Here is a 25,529-nt window from a genome sequence, read left to right on the forward strand (position 1 = left end):
ACTTTTTTTTCTAATTTCATGAAAGGCTGAGCAGGAGGCACTTGGGCCTTTGGAATTTGAAGCCCCACCCAAGGTAACCTCTGAGAGTCTTCAATCAAAATCTTCCTTCTTTTGCTTAGGGTGGTACCTTATGAAGCAAATCGTTGTAGGAGGCTGCAACACCAGACCGTGAGTTTTGCACCACGGTCTGTGGGTGTTGTTGCACATAAGAACCAAAAACTTGGATTTTACGAAACACCTGCACATTTAAGTTGTCTACTACACCACATTGAACGCCCTTTAAGGGCAACTTAGGCAAAGACAGCTTTTTTATTGGTACTCTCGGTAGAAAAATTGGTGTCTGTTTTTTTGTGTTTGCAAGTAAAGCCACGTTTTTTGCCACCAAAGGCAGAGAGGGAGTTTCAACTAAAAATTCTATGGATCTTTCCATTGCCTCTCGAATACTAACTGATAGACCGCTCAGATCTAGATATTCTTGAGCTTCCGAAATGGGTTTTAAGAATTTCTTAATAGAGCGTAGTACCCCAGTTAAACCTTTTTTTTCTAGATGCTTTCTTTTACTTGTAACTTTTCTTGAGGCAGGGGAAAGCTCATCGCATAAATCTAGTACACCTATTTCATGATCTACGGTACCCAACTCATGCACACAAGTGGAAAGTACATTTTGAGTAGTACTTAGTAGGGATTTGCACCTCAAATTCCTAATAATTTAGCAAAAATCCTTGTTTTTTTTGTTTTGGAAGATTTTTCATGTTTTTTTATTTCTTTTCTTTTACATGCAATCAGGTACAGCAACTATATTTGTAGCCATTTCCTTCGTCTTAACACTTGACAAAGGTTCACAATCGAAGATAGTATTTGGAGCATCTTTTCTTGCACAGATTGAAAAGTCGGGGTTGGAGTTCCCAAGCATAGGGGCAAGTCAGTCAATACAATACATCCCATAGTCTGGGACTCCAGAGTATTTCTCTTCTGTTATGAAGATGGTCCCTGAAAGGAACTCCTGGGAACTTGTGCCTTTTCAGAAGAAATTGGTTTGTGATCCACTGATATGGAGGAAGTATCAGTTTTGAGATGGAGAGAGCCATAAACGCAGCCCTCTAAAAATGCCAGTTTTGAAGCCATAGAGCTAATTATTAGTTTCTTGTCCCGAAACTCCTCTGCAAGAGACTCAGTGGAATTCACAAGCGGAGCCAAAGTAAAAGTCAAAGCATGCAGGGCAGACCCAGGCGTTGCAGGAGCCTCATGTGAAGATGTGCCCAGTGACAGACGACTATTTGCAATGAGCGGGGAAACCTGCATAAAAGAATCTGATAAAAGGCTTTTGAATTTGAAGATTTGGGTGAGTCAGAAATAAAAAGTGAAGGAGATTGTGACAAGTTTGTATCTGGAATTATACACATTTCTGAAGAAAAAGATAAGAGGTGAAGTTGCACAAACCCTCTCCATCATTTTCAATCAAACTGGCTCCCTCTTTTGTATCCAAGTCCAGCAGACCCCCGTTTGTAAAGTCTGCATGAAGCATAGAGGAGTCCGTAATTGATGGGCAAAGGAGAGTAACACTAGATGGCGAAAGTTGCTTATTCTCAGGAAATCCAACAAAACATCAGAGGGAGCAGGTGCAATAAACAATTCAGAACTTCTCTGGGGCAGTTTTACCACAGACATGTCGCCGCACTGTAACGCAGCCTTTCTTTTAGGTTTACTACGGAGCAATTAGAAGTTCACTGACATTTCATGGTATAGCTGACAGTAAACAAAAAGGGTTACCTATAACAAAGACAAGTAGAAATAGGGCTCACTGTTGGAAATATTGAAGCAGGAGAGCTGAACCGGGGGCGTTTCAGGACACAATGGATATCTCGAGCTCATAACAAGACGGTGGGGCACGGCAGACCACTTCTGGCACTTCTTGCTCTGCGCCGAATGGAGCCTTTTATCAGATAAGAGAAGATTTCCTTAATGGCAGCACCCCCTCCAGTACAAAAGGAACAGTAGAAAGACTTTCTTGCCAGTCACGCCAGACCACTTCAGCCACTTCTTGCTCTGAGGTTATTACCAGGAGGTTACGGAATGCATCAATGCATGACAAATCTGGCCAAAGATGATTTTGGCAGATTTATTAACCGTTCCAGACAGTTGTTGTGTAGGAGGTTAAGGAAAGGGAACTACAGTGGACAATTAAACAGACATAATGAGCTTGAGAAAGAGAACCACCCAATCATTAAAATCAATAATAGTAATCTACAAAACACACACACATACACACAAAATAAATGGCAGAGCAAGTATTCTTCCATAGTTTTCTTCCAAACCAGCACTACACATGCTCCCTTCCCCAGTCCGCTTCCCTGGCACTTCCCCTACACTGCTGTTCTACCTCAGCACCACCCCCCGGACTACACTATCACCTAAGGAGTTCACGGATCCACTAATCTATAGTCGTCACACATTCACTACCTCCAACCTAGTGATTAGACAACTGTTACCCCCCACTACCTTCTTCTGCCCACGCTACCTTCCCTCTTAACCCAGTGTCTACCTCCCGCACTCCCTATACACCTTCACCCACTGTTCACACGGAGCCTCAACCATCCTGTTGTCACTCACCCTAAAGCTTTCAACTGTATTAACCCAACAGCTACAATCAACTCATTAGTTTCCTCAGCCTGCTATACCTTTTCCCGTTAGCCTGGCAACTTCCATCTGCACATCCAACACACTCCCACTCGATTACCTGTACCACACATTTAACACATAGTGGCCCACAGCCACTCTGCTCCTATAGTATCGTCAGGCATGCTCACCTCCTACTCCCTTTTCCTTCCACTTCCTCTTTCCACACCCCACTCCTTTACCTGCCTTTCCCTCAAAATCCTCTGCCTTATCATTATGACCATCTTCTCACTTAACTTTCCCTCACCACCTTACCCCCACCTGGCCCATCGCCCATCAATCCCAATTCAACACTGCAACTTCATCTGTCCCCATATTGTGGAATCTTCCAGCGCCACTGACATTGCTTTATGGAATGCAAGATCACTGTGCAACAAGACCGCTGCTGTTCTGGACCCGTTTCTACATCTCAACCTTCACTTCCTCTGTATCACTGAAACTTGGATCCCCCTTTCAACACAACTGTTCCCGCATCTCTCACTTCCTCCTCCTCTTCCTTCACTCATGTCCCCCGCCCCTCTGGTCGTGGATGGGGCATGGGTCTTCTTTTCCACCCCAAATGCATATCAATTCCCTGTCCCTCACCTCTTCCAATCTTCCCCTCTTTCGAATACATGTATAAAATGTTTACCTTCCTGCACGCCATATCCTTTCTTATCTACCGTCCTCCTGGCCCCCTTGATTCCTTCTACGATGATATTGACCACCTCCTTGCCCTCGTCTCCCCCAGCCCCACACCACTAATCGTCCTTGGTGATTTTAACCCCCAGCTCTCCACCACTCACCTAACATCCCCCTCCTATCTATACTTGACTCCTACTTCTTAGCCCTCTCCCTACCTCAGCCACCCACTCCTCTGGTTCCACTCTTGACATTATCTTTGTCTCTTCCTTCCGCGCCTCCTCTGTATCTAACCTCCCTATCTATCTATCTATCTGACCACTCATTACTCTCCGTCTCCCTCACTCCCCCTTATTCCCCTGCCCCTGGTCCCTCTCCGTCTATCTCCTTCTCCCGATGCGACCTCCGCAACTTTAACCCTTCTCATTTCTACGACCTCTGCTCCTCCTCCCTCCCCCTCTCACTCACTTCTCTTCTCTCGCTGCAAACGAGGCCTCATCCATTTTATCCTCCTCCCTCCTCTCTAGTCTTCATCAACAATACCCTCTCACCTCCTTCCACCCCTCCCGTAAACCTGCCCAACCCTGGCTCTCCTCTCACCTTTCATCCATGCTCTGCCTACTCCAATGCCTTGAAAGTCGCTGGCTTAAACACCGCTCCCAGCTAACCAAGCCACCTACTTCTCCTACCATACCCTCTATGATAACTGCCTCAACTCGGCTAAACAATCCTACTTCTCTAACCTCCTCCACTCTCAAGCTTCCCACCCTCACCGTATCTTTCAAACTTTGACTCGCCTTCTTTCTCTCGCTACCCCTGATCACTCCATTGCCTCTCTTCTATCACCCGCTGACTTGCTAACTTCTTCTCCTCTAAGGTTCTCACCTTACGGCAAAATATTCTTTGCTCCCCTTCTTACTCTTCCCCTTCTCTCACTCCCCTATCCTCCACTATGTCTAACTTCACTCCAATCACTCACTCTGAGGTCTCCCTTCTCCTGTCTAAAACGGTTCTACGTGATTTCATCGCCGCTCTTTTCATCGCAGGGTTTTTTGCCGCGATGTTTTTTTTAAAAAAAACATCGAATATTTTTTGGGGGGGGGGTAACCGCCCCAGACCCCCCTTTCTTTTTTTTACTTTTTTTTACATCGCAAACACCCAACCCCATTTTTTATTAATTTACGCCCCCAAAAAATTCGATGTTTTTTTTTAACGAAAAAAAAATCGCTGCAAAAAACCCAGCGATGAAAAGTGCGGCGATGAAATAACGGTATACCATCTAAAACACACCCTACTGCTCCCTCTGAGTCCCTTCCCACTCTCTTATTCCCAAAATCTACCCTCTCCTTATACCTTACCTTCTTTTTCAACATCTGCCTAACCACTGCAACCTTTCCCTCTGCTTTCAAGCACGCAACTATTATCCCTATCCTGAAAAGGCCCTGTGCTAACCCCCTCTTGGCTTCCAACTTTCGTCCAATCTCTCTCTTACCTTTCCTCTCTAAGCTCCTTGAACGCCTCGTCTACTCACAACTCTCAACATTCGTCTCCAACCTCTCTCTTCTCCCCCCTACTCAATCTGGGTTTCGCCACAACCAGTCTACTGAAACTGCTCTCACCTCTGTCCTCAATGCCTTCCTCCTACCTATCCAATCGCTCCTTTGCAGTCTCCTGGGGCGGCCGCATCTCTTCTACCTACTCCCTAGACTTCGGCGTCCCCCAAGGTTCTGTGCTCGGCCCTTTTCTCTTCTCACTATACACCTCCCTCCTTGCTCCAATCATCTCCTCCTTTGGCATCTCTCACCACTTCTACGCCGATGACACCCAACTTTTCCTCTCCTTCTCCTCCTTCACTCCTGACATCCACCTTAAACTCTCTTCCTGTCTCACTGCTATCAAATCCCGGATGTCCTCCCACTTTCTTACCCTCAACACTGATAAAAGCGAAGTTCTATTCCTTCATGCCAACACCCTCCCTCCTCATCCCCCTCCCCTTCATTCTCTTTCCCCCATCTCCTCCTCCACCTGCAACCTTGTCCTCAACTTCGACTCTAACCTCTCCTTTACTCACCATATCTCTCTTACCTCCAATGCATGTCATTTCCATCTTTACAAAATTCGCAAAATCCAATCCTTCCTTACATTTAATGCCACTAAACTCTTAATATCTTCTTTAATCTTCTCTCGATTCTTCTACTGCTCTGCTCTCCTCTTTGGCCTTCCTGCCTCACATCTAGCCCCCATTAAATCTGTCTACCATTCTGCCATCCGTTCTCTCTGTCTCCTCTCTCCTTACGATTCTATTCCCTCTTCACTCTCCTCTCTAGGCTGGCTCTCATTTCATTCTCAACTCAAATTCAACTTCCTCTGTCGTGTCTTCAAATCTCTACATGATCTTACCCCACCTTACCTTTCCTCCCTCCTCTCATTCTACTCTCCTTCTCGCTCACTCCGCTCTCCTGACCACTTCCTACTCTCTGTTCCACCTGCACCCTGTGCACCATCTCACTTCCGTTCCTTCCAGCTCCTTGCCCCACTCCACTGGAACTCTCTCCCTCTTCCTACCCTCTCTATTACCTCATATTCATATTCCTGCACCTCCTTAAAATCCCACCTACTCCAACGTCCTACCTGACAGTTTCTCCTCTGTTTCTTTCACCGTTCTATTCTGCTTGTATTTATTCTAATGATCTTGGCAAATTGTTCTACATTTTGTTCTCGGTTATTTGATTCATGAATTGTATTAACTTGCTTCTTATGTAATTCCTGTTGCTCTCATGTAAAGCACTTTGGCTTAAAGCGCTATATAAAATTCAACAAATACAAATAAATACACTCCCAACATTTTGGAAATTAAAACAACATGCACTGTAGTAGACGTATATTTCACTGTTGAAAGATCAGTCATATGAGATAAAACATGTCAGGTATTAGTCACTATGGACGCCAAAACATAAATTAAGCTCTGATCAAAGGTGGGGCTTCTTATAATGTTTGTAATAAGAATTTTCCAGTAAAACAATCTTTAATTATGGGAATAAAGAAAGGAATATGGATGTAATTTCATCACCACGCTATATTGCACTTTCAGAGCATATTTTTGCAGGTAGTGACTGCTGGCCGTGCACTCTTTTCTCCCATATGCTCACTCTCACGGTTTCTTCCTTTGCCATGTTTCTTTGTAAACATTGCCTATGAGTGTTATATGCAGTCAAAAGAATAGTTCTCAATGCACTATTCCTAAAAAAGACGAAAACCTGCATGTTATTACACCAGCAGGCAACAGTTTGGGATCAACGTTGCCTGATTATACATTCCATAATTACCACTATGAAAATTAGAAAAAGCCATACCTGCTCCCTTGTGGGCATCTAAGCTGGTAAATTCTATGGTCCCATTATGGCCCTTCTTTGGATTATCCTTATACGGTTTGTGGGTCCCATCGGGACAATATCTATAAGAAAGTCCATAATCTGCAAGATAAACCTGGAAGACATAAGCAGATAAATGAATAATGCTTTTGTCCTTTGAAAGTATAACCTTTATAATTAAGTCTTAAGAAACTGATAGGTTACGGACATCCGTAGAGCTGCATTTTATTAAACCAAACGGTGCTGGAGGATAAAATATGTACAACCGGGAACTATAACAATCACAGCCCCACTTCAAATCCACCCCAACTTTCTCATATTTCTTACAGAGCAGAAATTAAGACTTTTTTTATTTTATTTTGCTCTTCAGCTAGCTTGTCTCCAGGTGAGCATCTAGACATTATAAAACACAATATGCCTTTGATCTGTCCTCTTCATATGCACGGAAATCCCTTCTGGTGCAACAAAAAGGAAGCATGCAAATGGAAAATTACTGAACACCAAAAGTTTTGCAGACAAGGTATTAAATCTATAGCCGTTCTCTCTTTTTCAAAATCCGATAAGTAAAAGATCTATTCCATGTTACGTAAGATCATTTAATCAGAAATGACACAAAAATGTTAACAGAAAAAATTCTAAATTGTTCTAATACTTTTTTTTTACATACAGGCATTCATTTGCACACATTTCTGAAGCAGTGCTTTGCTTTCATTAAATGCAGTAATATAGCACCCTAATTCCATGTAGAAAAAACCTTTCGAACATTTCAAAAGAATCAATAAACACAGGTCAAAGATACAAACACACAGCAGTCCCACTAGTGACACACACCCTCCTGATGACATCCAGTGGTGGGTATCACCTCTGAATGTCACCAATGCCCTCCTGTATAAAGAAGCTTGCTGGATTCACCGGACCAGATCGCATATTATACTTCTTAATGAGCGGTTTTCTATTCTGATCCAATGCCTTTACCTTTACCTTACACCATCAGCCCCGTCTTGGATGCAGAGAATTGGGATTTGTATTTAGTTACTACTCTTATGCGCCCATTCTTATCCTCACTACTCCGGCCCTGATCAACATACTATATTACTGGTCTTTTGCAGTAGCCACGCAAACCTTTATTGTAGGGCTTAGAAGGAGGAGCATTGTCGTGCAGCATACACGCGTGAGCTCCGTATTTGTACCTGCCACGTAGATGGCTGTGGCGGTCCAGTTGTTCACAATGCTCGACGCTGGACAAAGGAGGCCACATGATTAGTCACGCCCATTTCATTAACCATATGGGTAGCCGTGTACATTGCTCGCCCTCACTGTCGTTAGGGTTATGTGCCATGAGCAACACGCTCCACCAAGGTAAGAACTAGTGTGCCTCTCTGCCCTTCATTTGCCCTACAAGCACATGCAAATATTAGCTTCACACTGTCCCTCAACATCTTTTTCGGATGAGCATCGCCTGCACTCATTAACTGACTGCGGAGTAAGGCTGAGAGTACAATGCTTTCCCATCTGTCCAGGTTTAGGTAAGAACCAGCATACCTCTCTGTCTTTTCTATTGCCCCTTGGGCAGGAGTAACCTAGTACAAGCAAGTTTAATCGTACACTGCCCATACATTTTTTCAAAGTGACCCACCCCGCGTACACTCGATCGGACGTGCTAACGACATGCGCCCTATAGAAATACCAGGTACGTGCACCTTGTCTCATCACTGGAAGACCCTGTGAAACCAGCTCTACTGTGACAAGACCACACAGACCAAGAAGAACCCTAACCCACGACTACATACTCAACCCGAGAAGATGGAGTAGTGAGGCTCAAGCCTTGGTATCCAAAAACACAGCTGATGGATAAAATCTATCAGCAAGAAGAAGACAGCCAGCTTGTCCTAAGCTGGAGAGAGTATTTGCGACTTTTTTCTTGATACAGCAATGCAGGCGCCAACAAATATGTATTTTGTCAACCCTACTGGCCGAATTTGAGTGAGGGAATAATGCCTCCATATGCCAATGCCACCCAACATTTTCTGCTGTGTCCCCACAGATTCTGGTACATAGAAATCCATATAAGGTTAGTCAATTAACCACGCTTTCGACCACCCAGGCAGTCCTACTTGGAGCTATACACAGTGTTTTCACCAAAATCATAGACCCACATTTCCTACTGTGTGTTTTTAATGCAGGATCCATCCACATATCTGGTCCTGATGAAGGCGGCTTCATAAACATACCGCCGAAATGTCCCGAGAGTAGGCTTCACTTCGACTCCGCCAGCGTAAACCACCTGGGTTCATCACACCCATAGACATCTATTCCATCTAGCGAAGGCGTAGACCCTGAATATAGAAACACCATGCAAATACCAACAGGAGATGCAACGTTTATTAGAGACTCAATAGTTTAGTTTGGATGTGCACTGGCACTTCCATGCGTGGTCAAGTGTCCTTGAGGAGTCATGTATCCCAGGCTGTACATATTGATTTGCATCGAAAGCACAAAAGTAACTCTGAAAAAATTAATTTTTCTTTGTGAAAGATTCTGCTTCTGCTCACTTAGGTGGGCCTCGCACATACTAAGAATTTAGGAAATCGTCATAGTTTGTGGATTTTGCACATTGCTGATTTGCATGCTAAGTAGGATTATTTGCACATAAGAGAATGTTACGTTTGCGTATTTTCCACATTGAATTTTGCACATAGGTTTCTTTAGTGTTACATGTGGATTTGATTACTAATCACTGAGAGACGTGTAGTGGGTGCATTTATGCTCCCTGAGCTACACTGATCCCTTGGCAGGGTTCATGTGTGAGTCCACACCTCACGTTGCATTTTAATGTGTGTTTGTATCTATATGTATGATTCAATCATTAACGTCTGTCTGGAGTTTTACATATGATTTAATCATTTTAGAAAATAGAAAATGTACTCAAGAGATCATTAAAAGAAAAATTTATTTTGAATAGTTGGAAATGTTTTTTTCTAAATTGAATTAGGGTTAAGTAAAGCAAAGGACTGCTTTAGAAATGTGTGCACTTGTACGCAAAAAGGTATTAGAAAAATTTAGAATTTTTTTCTGTTAGGAAAATGTTTGTGTTATTTCTGGTTATTTGGTCTCTGTCCTCTCCATCACAAGTCTCCACAACCACGGCCCCTCCTAACTCGTCCTACTTCTTAGCCCCTGTTATGCAATCTCCAAATCTCCTTTTCACCGCCCTTTCTCCCCTCCCCCCTTTCACCACTCCCACCTTCTCCTTTCCCTCCTTCTCTCCTTTTCCTTCCTAATGCCCAGTCCTCTCCCTTATCCCCCACACGACTCCTCCTGCCGCATTCCTTCCCTTTCTCACTGCCCTAATCTTCTTTACCCCCCTACCGCCCACCACTCCAGTCACATGAACATGGCACTCTGGAACGCCAGGTCCATCTGCAACAAAACTGCAGCAGTTCTTGACCTATTATATCACCTCAACCTCCACTTTCTATGTTTAACTGAAACATGGATCCCCCCCCGTAACACTTCTCTCCCAGCCTCCTTAACCACCTCCTCCTTTTCTCATACCCCTCGCACTACTGGCCGTGGTGGAGGAGTTGGTCTCCTCTACCACCCCAAGTTCACCTCCTCCCCCTCCTCTCCATCTCTCCCTTCTTTCCCTTCCTTTGAATTCCTTTACAAATCTTTCTCCTCTCCCTACCCCATCTCTCTCCTGATCATCTATCGACCCCATGGCCCTCTTTCTTCCTTCTACGAAGACCTGGACCACCTCCTCTCACTCATCTCTCCCTCCCCTTCTCCTCTATCAGTGCTTGGCGATTTTAATCTTCATCTCCCTTCTCCCCCTCAATCCTCTCCCCTCTTCTCTATCCTTGATTCCTACCTCCTTTCCCCTCTCCCCATCTCTCCTACACACTACTCTGGCTCCACCCTTGACCTCATCTTCAACTCTTCCTACTCCCCTTCCCCTATCTCTACCCTTCCTGTCTATCTCACTGATCATGCATTGCTCTCTTTTTCCCTTTCTCCTTTCCTGCACTCCTCCTCTCCTAACCCCTCCCCTCCAATCTACTCACGGCGTGACTTCCGCAACTTTGACCCCCCGTCTTTACTGACACTTGCTCTTCTCTTCTCCCATCTCTCCATGACTTCTCCTCATTATCAGCGAATGATGCTCTTTCCTCCCTTTCCTCTGCTATTTCATCCTCCCTTGATCAACTCTATCCCCTTACTTTCTTCCGCCCAACCCAGAAACCCTCTCAACCTTGGCTCACTCCTCAACTCCTCTCTATGAGGCGCCTACTCAGACGTCTCGAGAGACTATGGCTCAAAACTCCCTTGCTTTCTAACAAAAGCTTTTACCTCTCTTACCACACCATCTATGACTCTTTTCTGACCTCAGCTAAATCCTCTTACTACTCTAATCTACTCCAATCTCAAGCAACTCATCCCGCCATATCTTCCAAACTCTCTCTTGACTACTCTGTCCCCCTACTCCTGATCCCTCCTCCAATTCCTCACTCTCTCCTTCTGACTTCGCTAACTTCTTCTCTTTTAAGATTGTTACCCTTTGGCAAAAAATACACCCCCCCCTCTGATTTCCCTCCTTCTCCCCCCCTTCCTGCTTGACCATCTTCTCTCCCGTCTCCCCTTCTGAAGTTTCCAACCTCTTATCCAAAGCCGACCCCACGTCTGCCCCTACTGACCCTCTTCTCATCCCTAAGATTTACCCTCTTCTTATCCCCTACCTCACCTCCTTCTTCAACATCTGTCTCTCTTCAGCTTCCTTTCCCTCTGCCTTTAAACATGCCACGATCATCCCCATTCTAAAGAACCCTTCTGTTGACCCACGTCTCACCTCCAAATTCAGACCTATCTCTCTTCTCCCATTCCTCTCCAAGCTTCTCAAACGCCTTGCCTACTCTCAACTCTCATCCTTTGTCACTAATTCCTCTCTCTTACCACCCTTCCAATCAGGCTTCCGTCCTAAACACTCCACTGAAACTGATCTCATTTCTATTCTTAACTCCCTTCTTACTGATCGCCATACCAAACAATCCTCTATCCTTATTCTCCTTGATCTCTCTGCAGCTTTTGACACTGTCGATCACCCCCTTCAGACTCTCTCCTCCTTTGGCTTCAAAGGCTCTGTACTCAACTGGTTATCCTCTTACCTCTCTTCCCGCTCCTTCACAGTCTCCTGGGGTGGCCGGACCTCTCCTAACTATCCTCTTGAATATGGCGTACCCCAAGGCTCTGTACTAGGCCCTTTCCTCTTCTCTCTCTACACCTCCCTCATTGCTCCTGTTATCTCCTCGTTTGGCATCTCCCCCCACTTCTATGCCGACGACACTCAACTCTTCCTCTCTTTCTCCTCCTTCTCAACTGACCTCCACCTGCAACTCTCTTCCTGCCTTACTGCCATTAAGAACTGGATGTCTTCCCGCTTTCTCTCTTTCAATACAGACAAAACTGAAGTCCTATTCTTTCCCTCTAACTCTCTTCCTCCTCCCTCTCCTCCCCCTTTCATTCACTTTCCTCCCTCCAATCTTCCTATCTTTCTTCAAGCTCGTAACTTAGGCGTTCTCTTCGACTCCTCTCTCTCCTTCTCCCAACACACCTCCCTCACTTCTCGCCCCGGTCACTTCCACCTCTTCAACATTCGCAAAACCCGTCCCTCTCTCACTTTCCACGCCACTAAACTCTTAATCTCCTCCCTCATCTTCTCCCGCCTCTTCTACTGCTCTTCCTTACTCTTCGGACTTCCTACTTTTCACCTTGCCCCTCTTAAATCCATCTACCACTCTTCTGTTCCCACCCTCTGTCTCCTCACCTCCCGTGACTCCATCTCTACCTCTCTCTCCTACCTTGGCTGGCTTCCTTTTCACTTCCAACTTAAATTTCAATTTCTCTCCCTTGTCTTCAAATCTCTCCATGGTCTTGCCCCCCCTTATCTCTCCTCCCTTCTCTCCTTCTACTCCCCCTCCCGTTCCCTTCAGTCCGCTGACCATTTCCTCCTCACTTCATCCCCACCCCCCTGTGCCTCCTCCCGTTTTCGCTCCTTCCAACTCTTAGCACCTCTAAACTGGAACTCCCTTCCTCTTGATATCCGTTCTTCCCCCACCTTCACTTCATTCCGCACTTCCCTTAAATCTCTCCTTCTCCATTCTCCTCCTTGAAACCCCTTCCCCCTTCTACTTTCCCCCTTCCTCACTCTTTTCCCCTCCCTTCTCCTGCCTTCCCTCCTCCACCCTCACCTTTCCTCCTCCTACCCTCCTCTTCCACTCCCCCCTATCCTGTCCCTCTCCCTGTCCTCCTTATCCCCTTCAGTTAATTGCTCTTCTCACTGTTTTAGTGTTTGATCGATTCATATTGTAATTGCTTCAACTGTTATATCGTTCATGTTTTATGTATTGTTGTTCCATGTACAGCGCTTTGGCGTAAGGCGCTTTATAAATCAATAAATACAAATACAAATTTCAGCGGACAACTGCCATAGTCGGGGCATTTCACAGCCCACACACTCAGGCTGCCTACACCAAGTGTTGGCAATCATGAGTGCACGCCCCTCAGTCCGCAGGCACATTCACATGCCCAGAACACCTGCAGAAAGGCAGGCCATGGTCCAGGACTTTCACGGGGTGGCGCACTTCCTTAAAATGCTGGGTGCCATTGATTGCACCCATGTGGCCCTATGTCCACCTAGGCCCACAGAGCACATCTATCGCTATCGCATGCACTGGCATTCCACCAACGTGAAGGGTGTATGTGATGCCAAGGGAATTATTACCTCTGTATATGCTAACTATCCAGAGTCCACCCATGATAGTTTCATATTCAGAATGTCACCACTACACCGAGCCCTGGAAGCTGGGAGGCATGGCAACACATGGATCTTGGTGAGTACAAATGGCCCTGCAAATGCAGACATGTCTCACACAGACAAAACCACACCACTGACAAACCATGTCACCTCCACAGGAGACAGTGCCTACCCTCTGAGCACCTACATGATGACGCCAATACGGAACCCCACCACACCACCTCAGGTAAGATACAATGCAGCCCATATTGCAATTAGGTTGATAGTGGTGCGCACATTCGGAATGCTAAAGTCACGCTTCCGTTCCCTTGACCACTCTGGTGGTGAGCTACAATATGCACCACCAGTAGTGTGCAGGATCATTGTGGCAGCATGTGTCCTGCACAATGTTGCAGCATGTCATGGCGTACCAGTGGACATGGTGATGCCCCCACATCCCCATCCAGATGCACGGTGGCTGCGCATGGGAGGGGAAAGGGCAGGTGGCAAGGCTGCTGTCATGATCACTGCTTCCAAGGAGTTAGGAACAGCCCAACATCCTTGGAAGCAGGCCCCTAACCGTTATCTTAGGCACCAGCCGGTCCCCACTGGGACCTTTTGGACCTTGTCCTGGCGCCGGTGGCACCAGGCTCATCAAAGTCATCAGTCCCGGCACTGGAAGCGCCGGGCTCATATTATGTATGAAGATGCTTGGGTGGACTTACCTGCAGCAGACCATGCTGCTTACTTACCAGCCACTTAGAAGTCCTCTGTGAACAGGAACTACTTTATTACCTGGGTGGGGCAAGCTCCACTCCCTGGATACAGCACTGGAACTCTTCTGGAACTCTTTTCTTACCTAGGCGGGGCCGTGGAGGAAGACGCCTCATCACTCCAAGGCTATTTAAACCACGCCCGATAAATGAAATGTGCTTCGCGTTATTCTGCATCTGCAGCAGAACGCTCACGAGTCTGTTCCAGCCTTTCTTCTTTCGATCCTGAACCTGCAAGAATTATACTTACCATTCCTGTATCCAGTCAGCAACAGCACCTGCAAAGACAAGAAACAACAGGTTAGCAAGGCAACCTTTACACGCAGTGCTTACTCACCTGATCCATCGGCTGCGGCCATTTCTTCACGCTGCACCTCTGCCTGTGAAGACAAAAGCATTGTTATTACTTACCGGCACTCAGCGAATTCCGGATTTCTTCACGCTGCATCGCCGCCTGTGAAAACAAAAGAAGAGACATTAGACAGGTATTTACTTACGCCCATCGCGCTCGTCACAATAGAACGCCTGCAAATACTCCGGCGTTTCTTCAGCACGAACTAAGCAGCAAGGGAAAAAGACAGTTTGAGCACTTGCATTTACTTACTCATTTCCAGGCGCTTCACTCCATCTTCCATCTCCAGAGTCCTGCAAGACAAAAAGGGAAAAGCATTATACAGAGTCCTGTTCAATATTAACGTGCCACGCACCTAAAGACTATAAAGACTAAAAAGGTGTCCGGAAACTCACTGCTCGTGCAGTTAACGACGGTAACGATCCTCTGAGTTCAAGAGGCCTATGTTTCACCAGTGAAGGAACTGGCAACGGCACCCTGCACCAGACGCAGATGGAGAGTCCAGCTTTCACCTATCTAAGGTGAGCACGTTGACCTGGGGGCTCTACGGAGAAGCTAGGAAGAGAGGGAGAGAGAGAGGGACATTCAACAACCCAGACCCTTAACCCCCATATTCTTTCACCTGCAGAACCTCCCCCTTCGAGTTCGAGACACAGTGAGAAGAGGTTCGACCCCAGAAGCCAATCGAGTCCTGCACATCACTTTTCGAGTCGCAGACACCTTCCTGCCAAGACCAGCGCCTCCGTGGGAATCAGGTGAGCGTTACAGCTGCCCGTACCCAGCTTGTGGCACAATTCTTCACCTAAAATCCAACCCCTGCGGAGTGCACACAGCCCAGGCACATTCCAGGTGACCATCGATGACAAAAGGGCAATCATCTGTCCCAACATTACCACCCTGAGAATGTGTCCTTGGAAGTGATACATTGTGTGCATCCCTTAGAACTTAAACTTACTCAATCTGGTGTGCACAAAATGAACACATAGAAGATGGAGTATGTTAATGTTAAAAGACATTTGTACCGCGCACTATCACCACCGAAGTGGTCCCCTGGCGCTCTGGTGGCTCTGAAAAAGGGGAGGAGAGGGGGTGGGTTAGTAGGAATGAGCTGGAAAAGTGCAAGAGAGCAGTGATGTGCTGTTGGCAGCCTCAGCCCGGTGGGTCCGTTGGCTGGGCTTGTGGTGTTTTACGGTCGGTAGGCGTTGTGTGCTGTTGTGCAAGTTTATGTGTGGTTTGTTTTGTTGTTGCATTGTTGTGAAGTTTGTGCGGATAGCTGCGTTTTAGGCTTGTGGTTGTGTTTGGTTAGAGTTTGAGAGGTTTATGCAGGGGGATGAAATTGTTAGTTGGCATTGCTGCCTTCGCAATTATGGGATAGTATGCCACTAACACCATGTCAAAGTACACATGTGAATTCTGGTATGTCACCTAAACCCTTCCACACTTCATGTCACCTTGTTGCCACACCATGCCATGGCATGCAATGTCAAAACTGAGAAATAAATGGCCAACACATAACACTACTGTCACAAAGTGATCAACAGAACAAGTTCAGAAATAACTCACTCTCGCACATCAAAATAATAATGTACACATGAACATCAATTGGCCAGTACAACATACCAGAAACACAGGACCCAAGAGTGAATCTGTCTGACAGTGACCAATCATAATTGCACAAGTGCCTCAATGTGTCGTAACTTGCACATGGCACCCTTGTATTTTTTGTGTGGCTCTGCTAACTAATGGGGCAGGGAAGCACATACAGCAGGAAGGCTAACAATAATGGAGATAGGCAAGCTAATACATGAAGATGGAACATGAACAAAGGATAGATCACAATGTCCAAACAAAAAGGGATGCTAATAATGCACTGGACAAACAAACATGAATCCCACCAGGGGTGGATACACAGGTCGGACTCGAGACTGCCCACAGATATAATGGAAGCCCAATGCCCCTGTCTAAGTTACTTTTACACACTACACTCCTTGCAAGCCCATGGAAAGGGGAAGCAGGAGTGGCATATGTGTCTGGACCCTAAGGCACAAACAATGATTGTACCAACACAAGCCTGTATGGGTCTAGCTGGAACCTACAATGGATGCCCTTAGATGCCACACAGAGCAACACACTGTCGCATACATTCACAATAGACCACAGGTAAGAATAGGGAAGGGAAGGTGCAGAGAATGCTTGCTGGGAACCCCAGCAGTCTAACTCGTAACTAAGGACTAACATATGCACAAGTGAGGACACAAGAATGGCAACAAAAATCAACAGTGTAAAATAGTCTGTAAAGTCACCAATCTTCGGAAGGATAAAAACAAGTAAACAAAAATCAAAAATGTCCATGTTGGACCCGGGGAAGGGTGGGGGACCACCCAGGAGGGTGGAGGGGCAGGGTGCATGTCAACACCCACATGTGTGGATGTTGAGAAGAAAAAATAAAACCTCCATGGGTTCATGGGCCGCACGGCTAGCATGGATCGGGAGAGCTGTCGCTGCTGTTGCCACCCTTTGGTGTAACATTAGAAGGTGGCAGTGGTAAGGGAGGTTCACCATGCATAGCCCTGGCCTGGTCCTCCATGGCAGTGGCCATGCAGGACCGAGATGATTGCATCCACAACATGATGGCTCGGAGGTCCCCATGCAACACCTCACAGGATGCACAGAGTTCCTCCGAGATGGTACAAGTCAACAGTTGCATCTGCTGGTCAGACTGTCTACTGCGGGCTGCCTCGAGTGCAGCCAGTGTAGTTCTGAGGGACCTATACTCTTCCCTCAGGGCGTCCCTGTAGGCCCAACCCTCTGCAACCAGGGATGCCTTTAGAGCTCTCAGTTCCACCCATCGGCTCCTGTTGCTGGCTTTCATGTGCAGCCTGTGTGAGCAGCATGTGGACCGCAATGCCTGCAGCTGGTGCGCCACCTGTCTTTCTGGGGGATCATGGAATCGGCCACCCTACCCATGCCCTGAGCCAACATCTCATATGAAGCACCCTGTTGTGCAACAGTATACATGGACTGCTCCCACACAGTATTGCCAGCTGCTACACGGCCACCGCATTGGCTGACCCCACGCCTGGGCCCGGCCCAAGGGAATCTGGCCCTTGATGTGATGCTGCTGTCTGTGGCTGCAGGACTGCATTCCTCCCTTGATCAGCTGTCCGAGGACCAGAAGACAATACTGTGGAGCATGACCATGCAGCTGTATCCACCAAAGACGGATGTACCAACACTGACTGGCCCTGTCAGGGGTCATCCCCCGCAGCAGATGTTTGGGATACAACAGCACCCACAGTTGATGCATTCAGAAGGGTAAGTGCAGACATCAGGTTTCAAGTGCAGGTAGTGGGTTGTAGGGATACAGTAAGCAGCCCCCAAGTACGGGGGACGCCAGGGATGCAGTGCATGGGATCAACTGGTAGCTCCGAGGCCTGTGTCGGATATCAGAGTGTGGCCAGGTGACTAGTGCATTCTCTTAGTCATCCAGGACTGCATCAGGGGAGAGGAGGTGAGAAAGCACAACAAATGAGGAAGCATCAGATGTGCCTGCAGACCCGGAGAAGGTTCACTTCCAGTTCCACTGAGGCAGGGAGGCTGTACGAGAGGGATGCCCCAGCCAAAGATAGACATTAACCACCAATTCATTGCTAGGAGAAGCTGCTGACCAGGAGGGAGTAGGAGAGGGATGATTTAAGACCATGAGAATGAAACGAAATTGGAAGATAGAGTTGAAGGAATTGCGGCCCCAGGACCCATAAGGCCTTGTGGACAATGCACAGGATTTGGGACTGAACAGTCGTAGCCACTGGGAGCCAGTGCCATCATCGCAGTCTTGGGGAGAAACAATACCTGGCCCCAAGACAACAGGACAATTCTCACAGGCCTGTACTGGATGAGTTGCAGAGGGAAGAGAGCAGAGGCACAGGTAGAGGCCATTGCAGTAGGCCAGGATATGAATGACCAGTCCTCTGAAGACAGGGAGCTGCTGTGGGAAGGAGAGGAAAGGAAGAATACCTCTGATGTGGTGCAGCTGCTATGGGGACCTCTCAGAGACATCAGAGATGTGAGGAGAGAAGGCGAGTGTGGAGTGGAAGATGATCCCAGGCTATCCGCCATCACAGGTTGGAGCAGGAAGAGGGCCAATAGAGGCTGGGCAGAGAGTGACACGAAAGCAGGGAGCAGGTGTGGTGATGAGGATTGTCACAGTGTGTAGCACATTGTTTGTATGCTGTCTGCAGGACTACAAGCCCATGTCAGTCCACCATGACATGGTTCACCCATGGCAGTCACAGAAATGCAGGCAGAACTGCCAGACAATCTTAACACTTCATTCAATCAACATACATTTGTTCTGGATGCACATGCTTCATCACTCACCGGACATTTCCTCATAATTTGGCAGGTCTCCCATGCCTTGGATCTTCTCCACATCAATCATATCACTAATGAGCTCTTCATGTGGAGTGAGTTCATCGTCCTCTCAAGTGTGACCCACCTCCAGTCAACAGACTAGAGGCGAAGCATGCAGCCAGCTTCTCTTTGGCTCGGCGCTGGAGGTCATTCCAACGCTTCACTACCTCAGGAGCGGTGCACCTCTCATTGCCCAATGTGTTGATTCTATCCGTGACACGCTGCCAGTGGGCCATACACTGAGTAGCCGTATGTGTGCTCCCTGCCTGTACGAAAATGTCACGTTCGTGTTACCGCACGTAAACCACGAGGAGCTGGAGTTCCTCATCACTGAAGCTCCTATTCCTCGACATGTGGGTTTCCTGTGCCGTGCTTTGGGTTTAAACCTGTTCTGCTACTGCTTCGCCCTTCGCCCTTTTGCAAGGTTGTGCAGAGCCTGTGTGGCTGGTAACACTTGTGTCAGTAGGGGCTGGAGCACTGGTGGACGGGGCTATGGCATCACCTAATGATGCTGGGACAGTAGGTTGCGTTGCAGGTAACCGTACCTGGGTGCTGGTGCCAGGTTGTTTCACTGCACGTCCCTTCCCCTTGGACACAAAAACATCTGCCCCTGCGTCTCGTTGGACCAGGGCCGTGAACGCTATAGGCCTAGCTGGGGGATCCTGAGCCTGTGTGGTGGGGGCTGCAGCTGCCCCTGCAGCTTCCTGACCCTGGCTGGTGTGGACAGCAGATGACACTGCTGCTCCTGGACCCTGGGTGCTGGGGACATCAGTTGCATCTCACTGACCCTGTTGGGTGGGGGGCATAGCTCTACCTGCACGGCGCTGGGTACCTCGGTCACCTCTGCCACCCTTCCCACTTGTTGCCCCCCCACTCATGGCACTAATGGATTAGTGCAATGGGAGGTGCTGCTATCAATTGTCCTGGGCAATTTCAGTGAGGATGCATTGTACGTGATGTCAAACGTACCAGTGTGCTCCAGCAAGGCAAAATGTAAACCCTGGGGAGAAAATAGAGAAAAGTACACGTGCGTGTGCCTGGAGGCAAATCCCCCACCAAAACAAAAAGCTTGCAATGTTGCAGTAGTGAAAAGATTGCGTGGAAACGCCAATATCAACGAAGTCCACATATCCGTCCGCTCTTACTCGTACAAGCATGTGATTTTCTCCTATGCCTGATTCTGAACGCGAACGCCGAAAGTTCAGCGCATGTCACGTAACTTACGCCCTTAGGCCCTTTCTTCTGATTTCACGCTAACGTTAGCATTGTTTCCGTACACGCAGAATACCCGTCACTCTGTTTCCAGCTGCATAACATAACATGGAAGACCCACGTTCCTGCCTACCAGCCAATTTACCTGCCTCCTATTACCCTGAGCTGCCTCCTACGAGCCATCTACTGCTGCCTGCACACTGTGTGTGCCTGCTGCCAACGTGCCCTGCAATTTGAGTGCCTGCTGTACAGCCATTGCCAGTGCTCCTGTCATCGGATTTGTGACCACCTCTGCTGATCCAGAAGACTCCCAACGTGCCAGAACACCGCTCCACAGCCCAGCCCCAGGACCACCTTGCCCACCCACACTGCCTCGGAGTTGCCATGTCTGAACCAACATCTTCAGAGGCAAATGTCAACACCACGGCCGCGAGGCAGAGGGCTGTCAGCTTCACTGCAAGAGAAGTTGACATCCTGGTGGAGCATGTCCTGGGGCATTATAATGCCCTCTTCCACGGACCAACGCAAGTCGGCAAGGAAGGACGGAAGATGATCTGGGACCAGATTGTGGGTGCCATCAACACGGAGGGGGTGGCACCCTGGGATTTCCACCAAGTGCACAAGCCGTGGGAGGACCTCAAATCCAGGACCCACAACAAGGCACATCACTTCCTCGAGGCTGGTCTCGACCAAGGGGGATGCCGCGGGCCGGTTGAACACCACAGAGGTACAGGTCGTGGAGAAGTTTTACCCTGCAGTTGCATGCCCAGGACATCAATTTGCAGCATCAACTGGAGTCAACTGGTAAGTGTCCATGTGTTGCTGTTCGCCACAGTGCATGTGCATTTTGATGTATGATGGAAGTGTGCACCTTGGCCTTACAGCAAGTATGCCTCTTGTACGGATGTGTGTGTGCATGTCCTAGCCAGTGCTGCATATGTGTTCTATAAAGCATGCTTGATTCCAACAGTGTTACTTTTGTAACGTGTGTTGTGATGGAGCATCTTACGACGTGAACATGGTTGATTACATGTGTCTGATACGTGGCCGTGTGGGAGGTGTCAGATATGTGTGTTGTCAACATCATGAACAGGCATGGTGTACATGTGTATGTGTCTGAGATGTGACTGTGTGACTGACCAACACTCCAGGATGGATGTAACTGGTGCATTTGAATGTGTACACTACTCTTGTTGCCTGATTGACGTTCAGGGGACTCTGATGTGATGGCTCAGTGCACTGCTTCGGGACTGTCAGGTGATGTGTGTGAAAAAACAACAAGTTACTTACCTGTAACTGTTGTTCTCCAGCATGGGTCTGGCATGGATTCACATGCTCATGAATATTCCCCGCCGTCAAATTTGGTAGCACGTAAAGTGGCAGTATGACCAAGTGAAGAGCCGCAGAGGGGTAGGCGGGAGGGTTCGCATGTGAATCCATGCCAGACCCATGCTGGAGAACAACAGTTACAGGTTAGTAACTTGTTCCTTCTCCAGCATTGGGTCCGGCACAGATTCACATGCTCATGAATATAAGATTACATAGCAGTACACACATGCACAACCACGGGAGGTGGCAAAAGGCTCAACATTAAGCAATACATAAACTCAACATTAAGCAACTCTTACCTCCTCACCAGGCCCTTCAGGCAAACATGTTGCGTAGCACTGCTTGGTCGACCCTGGACTCCTCCCTGGAATCCCGATCGACGCAGTAGAATTTCGTGAAGGTGTGCAGATTTCCAGCAGGGGACACCTGTTACGCTCCCCTGGCTCCCACAGAGGCGTCGATCTGAACTGGACAGCTGCGGTCTCCACCAATGTGACGTGTAGGGCCGAGATGACAGACAGGACTGGCCCACCTAGCTTCGTTTGCTTGGCCCGTAGGAATATACTTTTGTAAATGGTGAAAGGGAATTAACCACCCGTGGGGTTGAGCGTAAATCCCCCACCCCCGCTGTTTTCCCCACAGATCACCTTTGATGTCCCCTCTTATAGTCTCGCCTGATGGTTTGAAAAGATGAGCTCTCCATCCTGCATTGAGCGCAGGGGCGCGATGATAACCAGTTGCTTCACTGGCTCGAAGGAATTGGAGAGTTCCAGAACAATATTGACTCCGAAAAGTATGTAGTTCGTAAGAGGTCACATGTCTGACTTTCACTCTTGTCCGATTCCTTGCAGTTTGCAGCTTGACCCCAGCGAAGAGTTCCTCGTGGTAGCTGACGAAGTTCAGGTAAGGATTTGGCTTATCCTACACAGTTCAATAAAATAAGGCCAGAATGTAACCTGTGGCTGTCTCCCTTATTCAGGTGTGGAGAGAAAATATGAAGTTCGGGGAATAATGCCTCCGGTGGTAAAATTAGGTAAGTCTATTGTGGTGAGAAGAGTTCCCCTTCTTTGTCCCTTTGTCTCACCTTGTTGTCCTTTTGTTCCCCTTAGGGGCCGGGGTACGGCGAGGATGCAATGGAAACTGCGCCAACCCATGAAGAGGAATAGTACGCCCGGCGGTAATCAGGTAAGTCTATGGGGGGTAGTTACTATTCCCTCTTTTTATTCCCTTGGCTCACCTCTGCTGTTCTTGTGTTCCCCTTTGGTGCCAGAGTGCGGCGGGAATGTGCAGAAGGATGCGGTGGATCGTGAGGATGCTGCGAAGGCCGGTGAGTTCAGTGCGGCGCTGCAGCAAGCGAGGCGGCGCGCGTAGAATGCTTCTTTCTTCCAGCTCGAAGGCGCGGTAGATCCGTAATTCAGGGAAGGATCGAAGGTTTTGCTCTTATTCTATCCTCTTCTCCTTCTGTTCCTCCCCTTTTCGAGGAGCTGCGGACTCGAGGCGGGCGTGGCAGAAGACTGGATGCAGGCTTGCAGACACGTGAGCGTTACGCTGCTGGATGCAGAATAACGCAAAGCGTGTGCTGTTCTTCGGGCGTGGTTTAAATAGCCTCCAATGTAGTCCCAGGTAAGTATTTCTCCCCAGCCCCACCCGAGTAAAAAATAGTCCCTAGGTAAAATAGTCCCTTCCAAGCCTCATTTGGCTTGGAGCTCTGCAGCATGGTCTGCATCAGGTAAGCTTGCAGCATGGTCTGCATCAGGTAAGTTCTACTCTATGAGCCTGGCACCTATGGCGTCAGGACTGACTCTCCATATGAGCCTGGCGCCATAGGCACCAGGACCACACCCAAACAGCCCCTAGCAGGGGTTTTTGGGCTTGCTCAAAATAACTTGATGCCTGCTTCCGGGGTTGCTGGACCTGGTCTGGTTCCCCGGGGGGTAGGCATCATGACAACACCAGACAAGAACGCCGTGGTAGCAGCGATCGCTCTGGTTGAATGGGCTCTCGGACGGCCGGGCAGCGGTCGGTTTGCCAACCGGTGACAGTGCATGATACAGCCGGAGAGCCATCTGGAAATGGAAGCCTTTGAGAGCCTTCCCTTGATTCACAGGTCCAAAGTTCACAAAAAGCTGTGACGTCTTCTGAAAACTCTTTGTGCGGTCCACGTAGAAATTCAGCGCTCTAGCTACATCCAGCGAGTGCAAAGTCCTCTCATCCGGCGACGAAGGCGACGGGAAGAAAACTGGTGACACCAAGGGCTCGTTGAGGTGGAAGTCCGACGGCACCTTGGGCATGAAGGAGGGATGCGTCCTGAGCACCACCCTCGTGTTGTGAAAAGTCAAGTATGGAGGCTTGCAAGACAGGGCCTGAATCTCTCCCACGCGCCGTGCAGAGGTGATGGCCACAAGAAAAGCTGTTTCCCACGATAGGAACTTCAACGTTGCTGAATGCAGAGGCTTGAAAGGCACCCCCATGAGCCTGATCAGCACCACGTTGAGCTCCCATGCCGGGGCCGGAGCCTTCACCGGTGGGAATGAACGGAACAGTCCCTTCATAAAAGCCTTCACCAGGCGATGAGACCACAGGGATGATCGTCCCGTAGTTCTGGTGTAGCTGGAGATAGCCGCCAGATGTATTTTGATGGAGGCATGAGCCAGCCCCGCCTTGGCCAGCGACAGCAGGTACGGAAGCACTTGAGGGGCCGTAATTCGCAGAGGGTTAATCTTCTGTGCACGGCATCAGACAGAGAACCTCTTCCATTTGTGACCATAGCACTTGAGAGTTGAGGATGCCCTGGCCTTTGCAAGCACCTCCTTGCAGGCCGCCGGGATATCGTACCCTCCAAACTTTAGTGCCGCAGGAGCCAGGCCTGCAAGTTCAGCAACCCCAGGTCAGGATGGAGGATGGCGCCTCCTTCTCTGGAGAGAAGATCTGCGTCCGTCGATAGTTTGACTGTGGGGGGGACGCTGAAAAGTACAGAAGGTCCGGGAACCAGATCTGTCTCAGCCACGCCAGTGCAACAAGGATCATCCTGCACTGGGACCTCTTGAGTTGGTTGCAGTAGCAACGGCAACGGAGGGAACGCATATAGGAACAGGCCATCCCAGGGGAACGAGAAAGCATCGCCCATGCTCCTCGGCTGGGGAAACCTACTGGCGAACCTCTGGCACTTGGAGTTCGCCACCGTCGCAAACAGGTCGATCTGGGGTTTCCCCCATCGTCGGAAAAGCCGATCCACTTGGTCCTGATGCAGTTCCCACTCGTGGCATGAGCGCAGCTCTCTGCTCAGCGAGTCGGCGATGGTGTTCTTTATCCCTGCTAGGTGGAAGGGCACCAGAAACATCCCCTGGGCAACGGCCCAGTGCCACAGATCCTGGGCCTCCTTGGATATGGCCGGGGACCTGGTTCCTCACCGCTTCCGGATGTAGAACATCGTGGTGGTGTTGTCGGTCAAGATCCTTACCACCTTGCCCTTGAGGGACGGGTCGAACGACCTTAGAGCCCAAAACACTGCTCAGAGCTCCAGGATGTTGATGTGGAGTGACCTCTCCTCCGGGAGCCACAGGCCTCTTGCGTGAAGATCTCCGGTGTGCACTCCCCAACCCTCCAGGGAGGCATCCGTCGTCACCGTCTCCTGGTGTGCTGGGGTCTGAAATTCCATGCCCGCTGCGACATGCGCGCTGGTGCCCCAACACCGAATTGCTTGGTGGAAGACCTCGTTGAGTGTGATCTTGTCGTCGAAGCTGCCTGCCGCCTGCATCCACGGGCGTCGAGGTTCTTCCATTGAGGACACATCTGCAGTTTGCATAGGCGCACCAGGTAGATGCAAGAGGAGATCATGCAGAGAAGTGACTTGATGGACCTCACCCTGGCTACGTCCGTGGCCAGCAGCCGCTGCACCTTGCCCAGGATGGCCTTCACCCTTTCCTCCGACGGGGAAGCCAATCGTGCCACTGTATAGAGCTTAGCTCCCAGAAACAGTGCGACCTGTGACG

The 25,529-nt window shown here is 48.7% G+C and overlaps 1 protein-coding gene across 6 annotated transcripts in view; it reads right to left on the reverse strand.

The window, feature by feature from the left end:
• Nucleotides 1–25,529, reverse strand: part of VRK2 (VRK serine/threonine kinase 2) — a 711,103-nt gene that overhangs the window by 341,338 nt on the left and 344,236 nt on the right. For all 6 annotated transcript variants that reach the window (XR_011268142.1, XM_069608045.1, XM_069608044.1 and 3 more), the window contains one exon: nt 6,651–6,783. Coding sequence is in view for 5 of the 6 variants with exons in the window: in XM_069608045.1 (XP_069464146.1) it covers nt 6,651–6,783 (133 nt within the window). In the remaining variant the exon portion in view is untranslated. The remainder of the gene's footprint in view (nt 1–6,650; nt 6,784–25,529) is intronic.

Source organism: Ambystoma mexicanum, chromosome 4q, assembly GCF_040938575.1.
Source record: "Ambystoma mexicanum isolate Mex_15411 chromosome 4q, UKY_AmexF1_1, whole genome shotgun sequence".
Classification (NCBI taxonomy): domain Eukaryota; kingdom Metazoa; phylum Chordata; class Amphibia; order Caudata; family Ambystomatidae; genus Ambystoma; species Ambystoma mexicanum.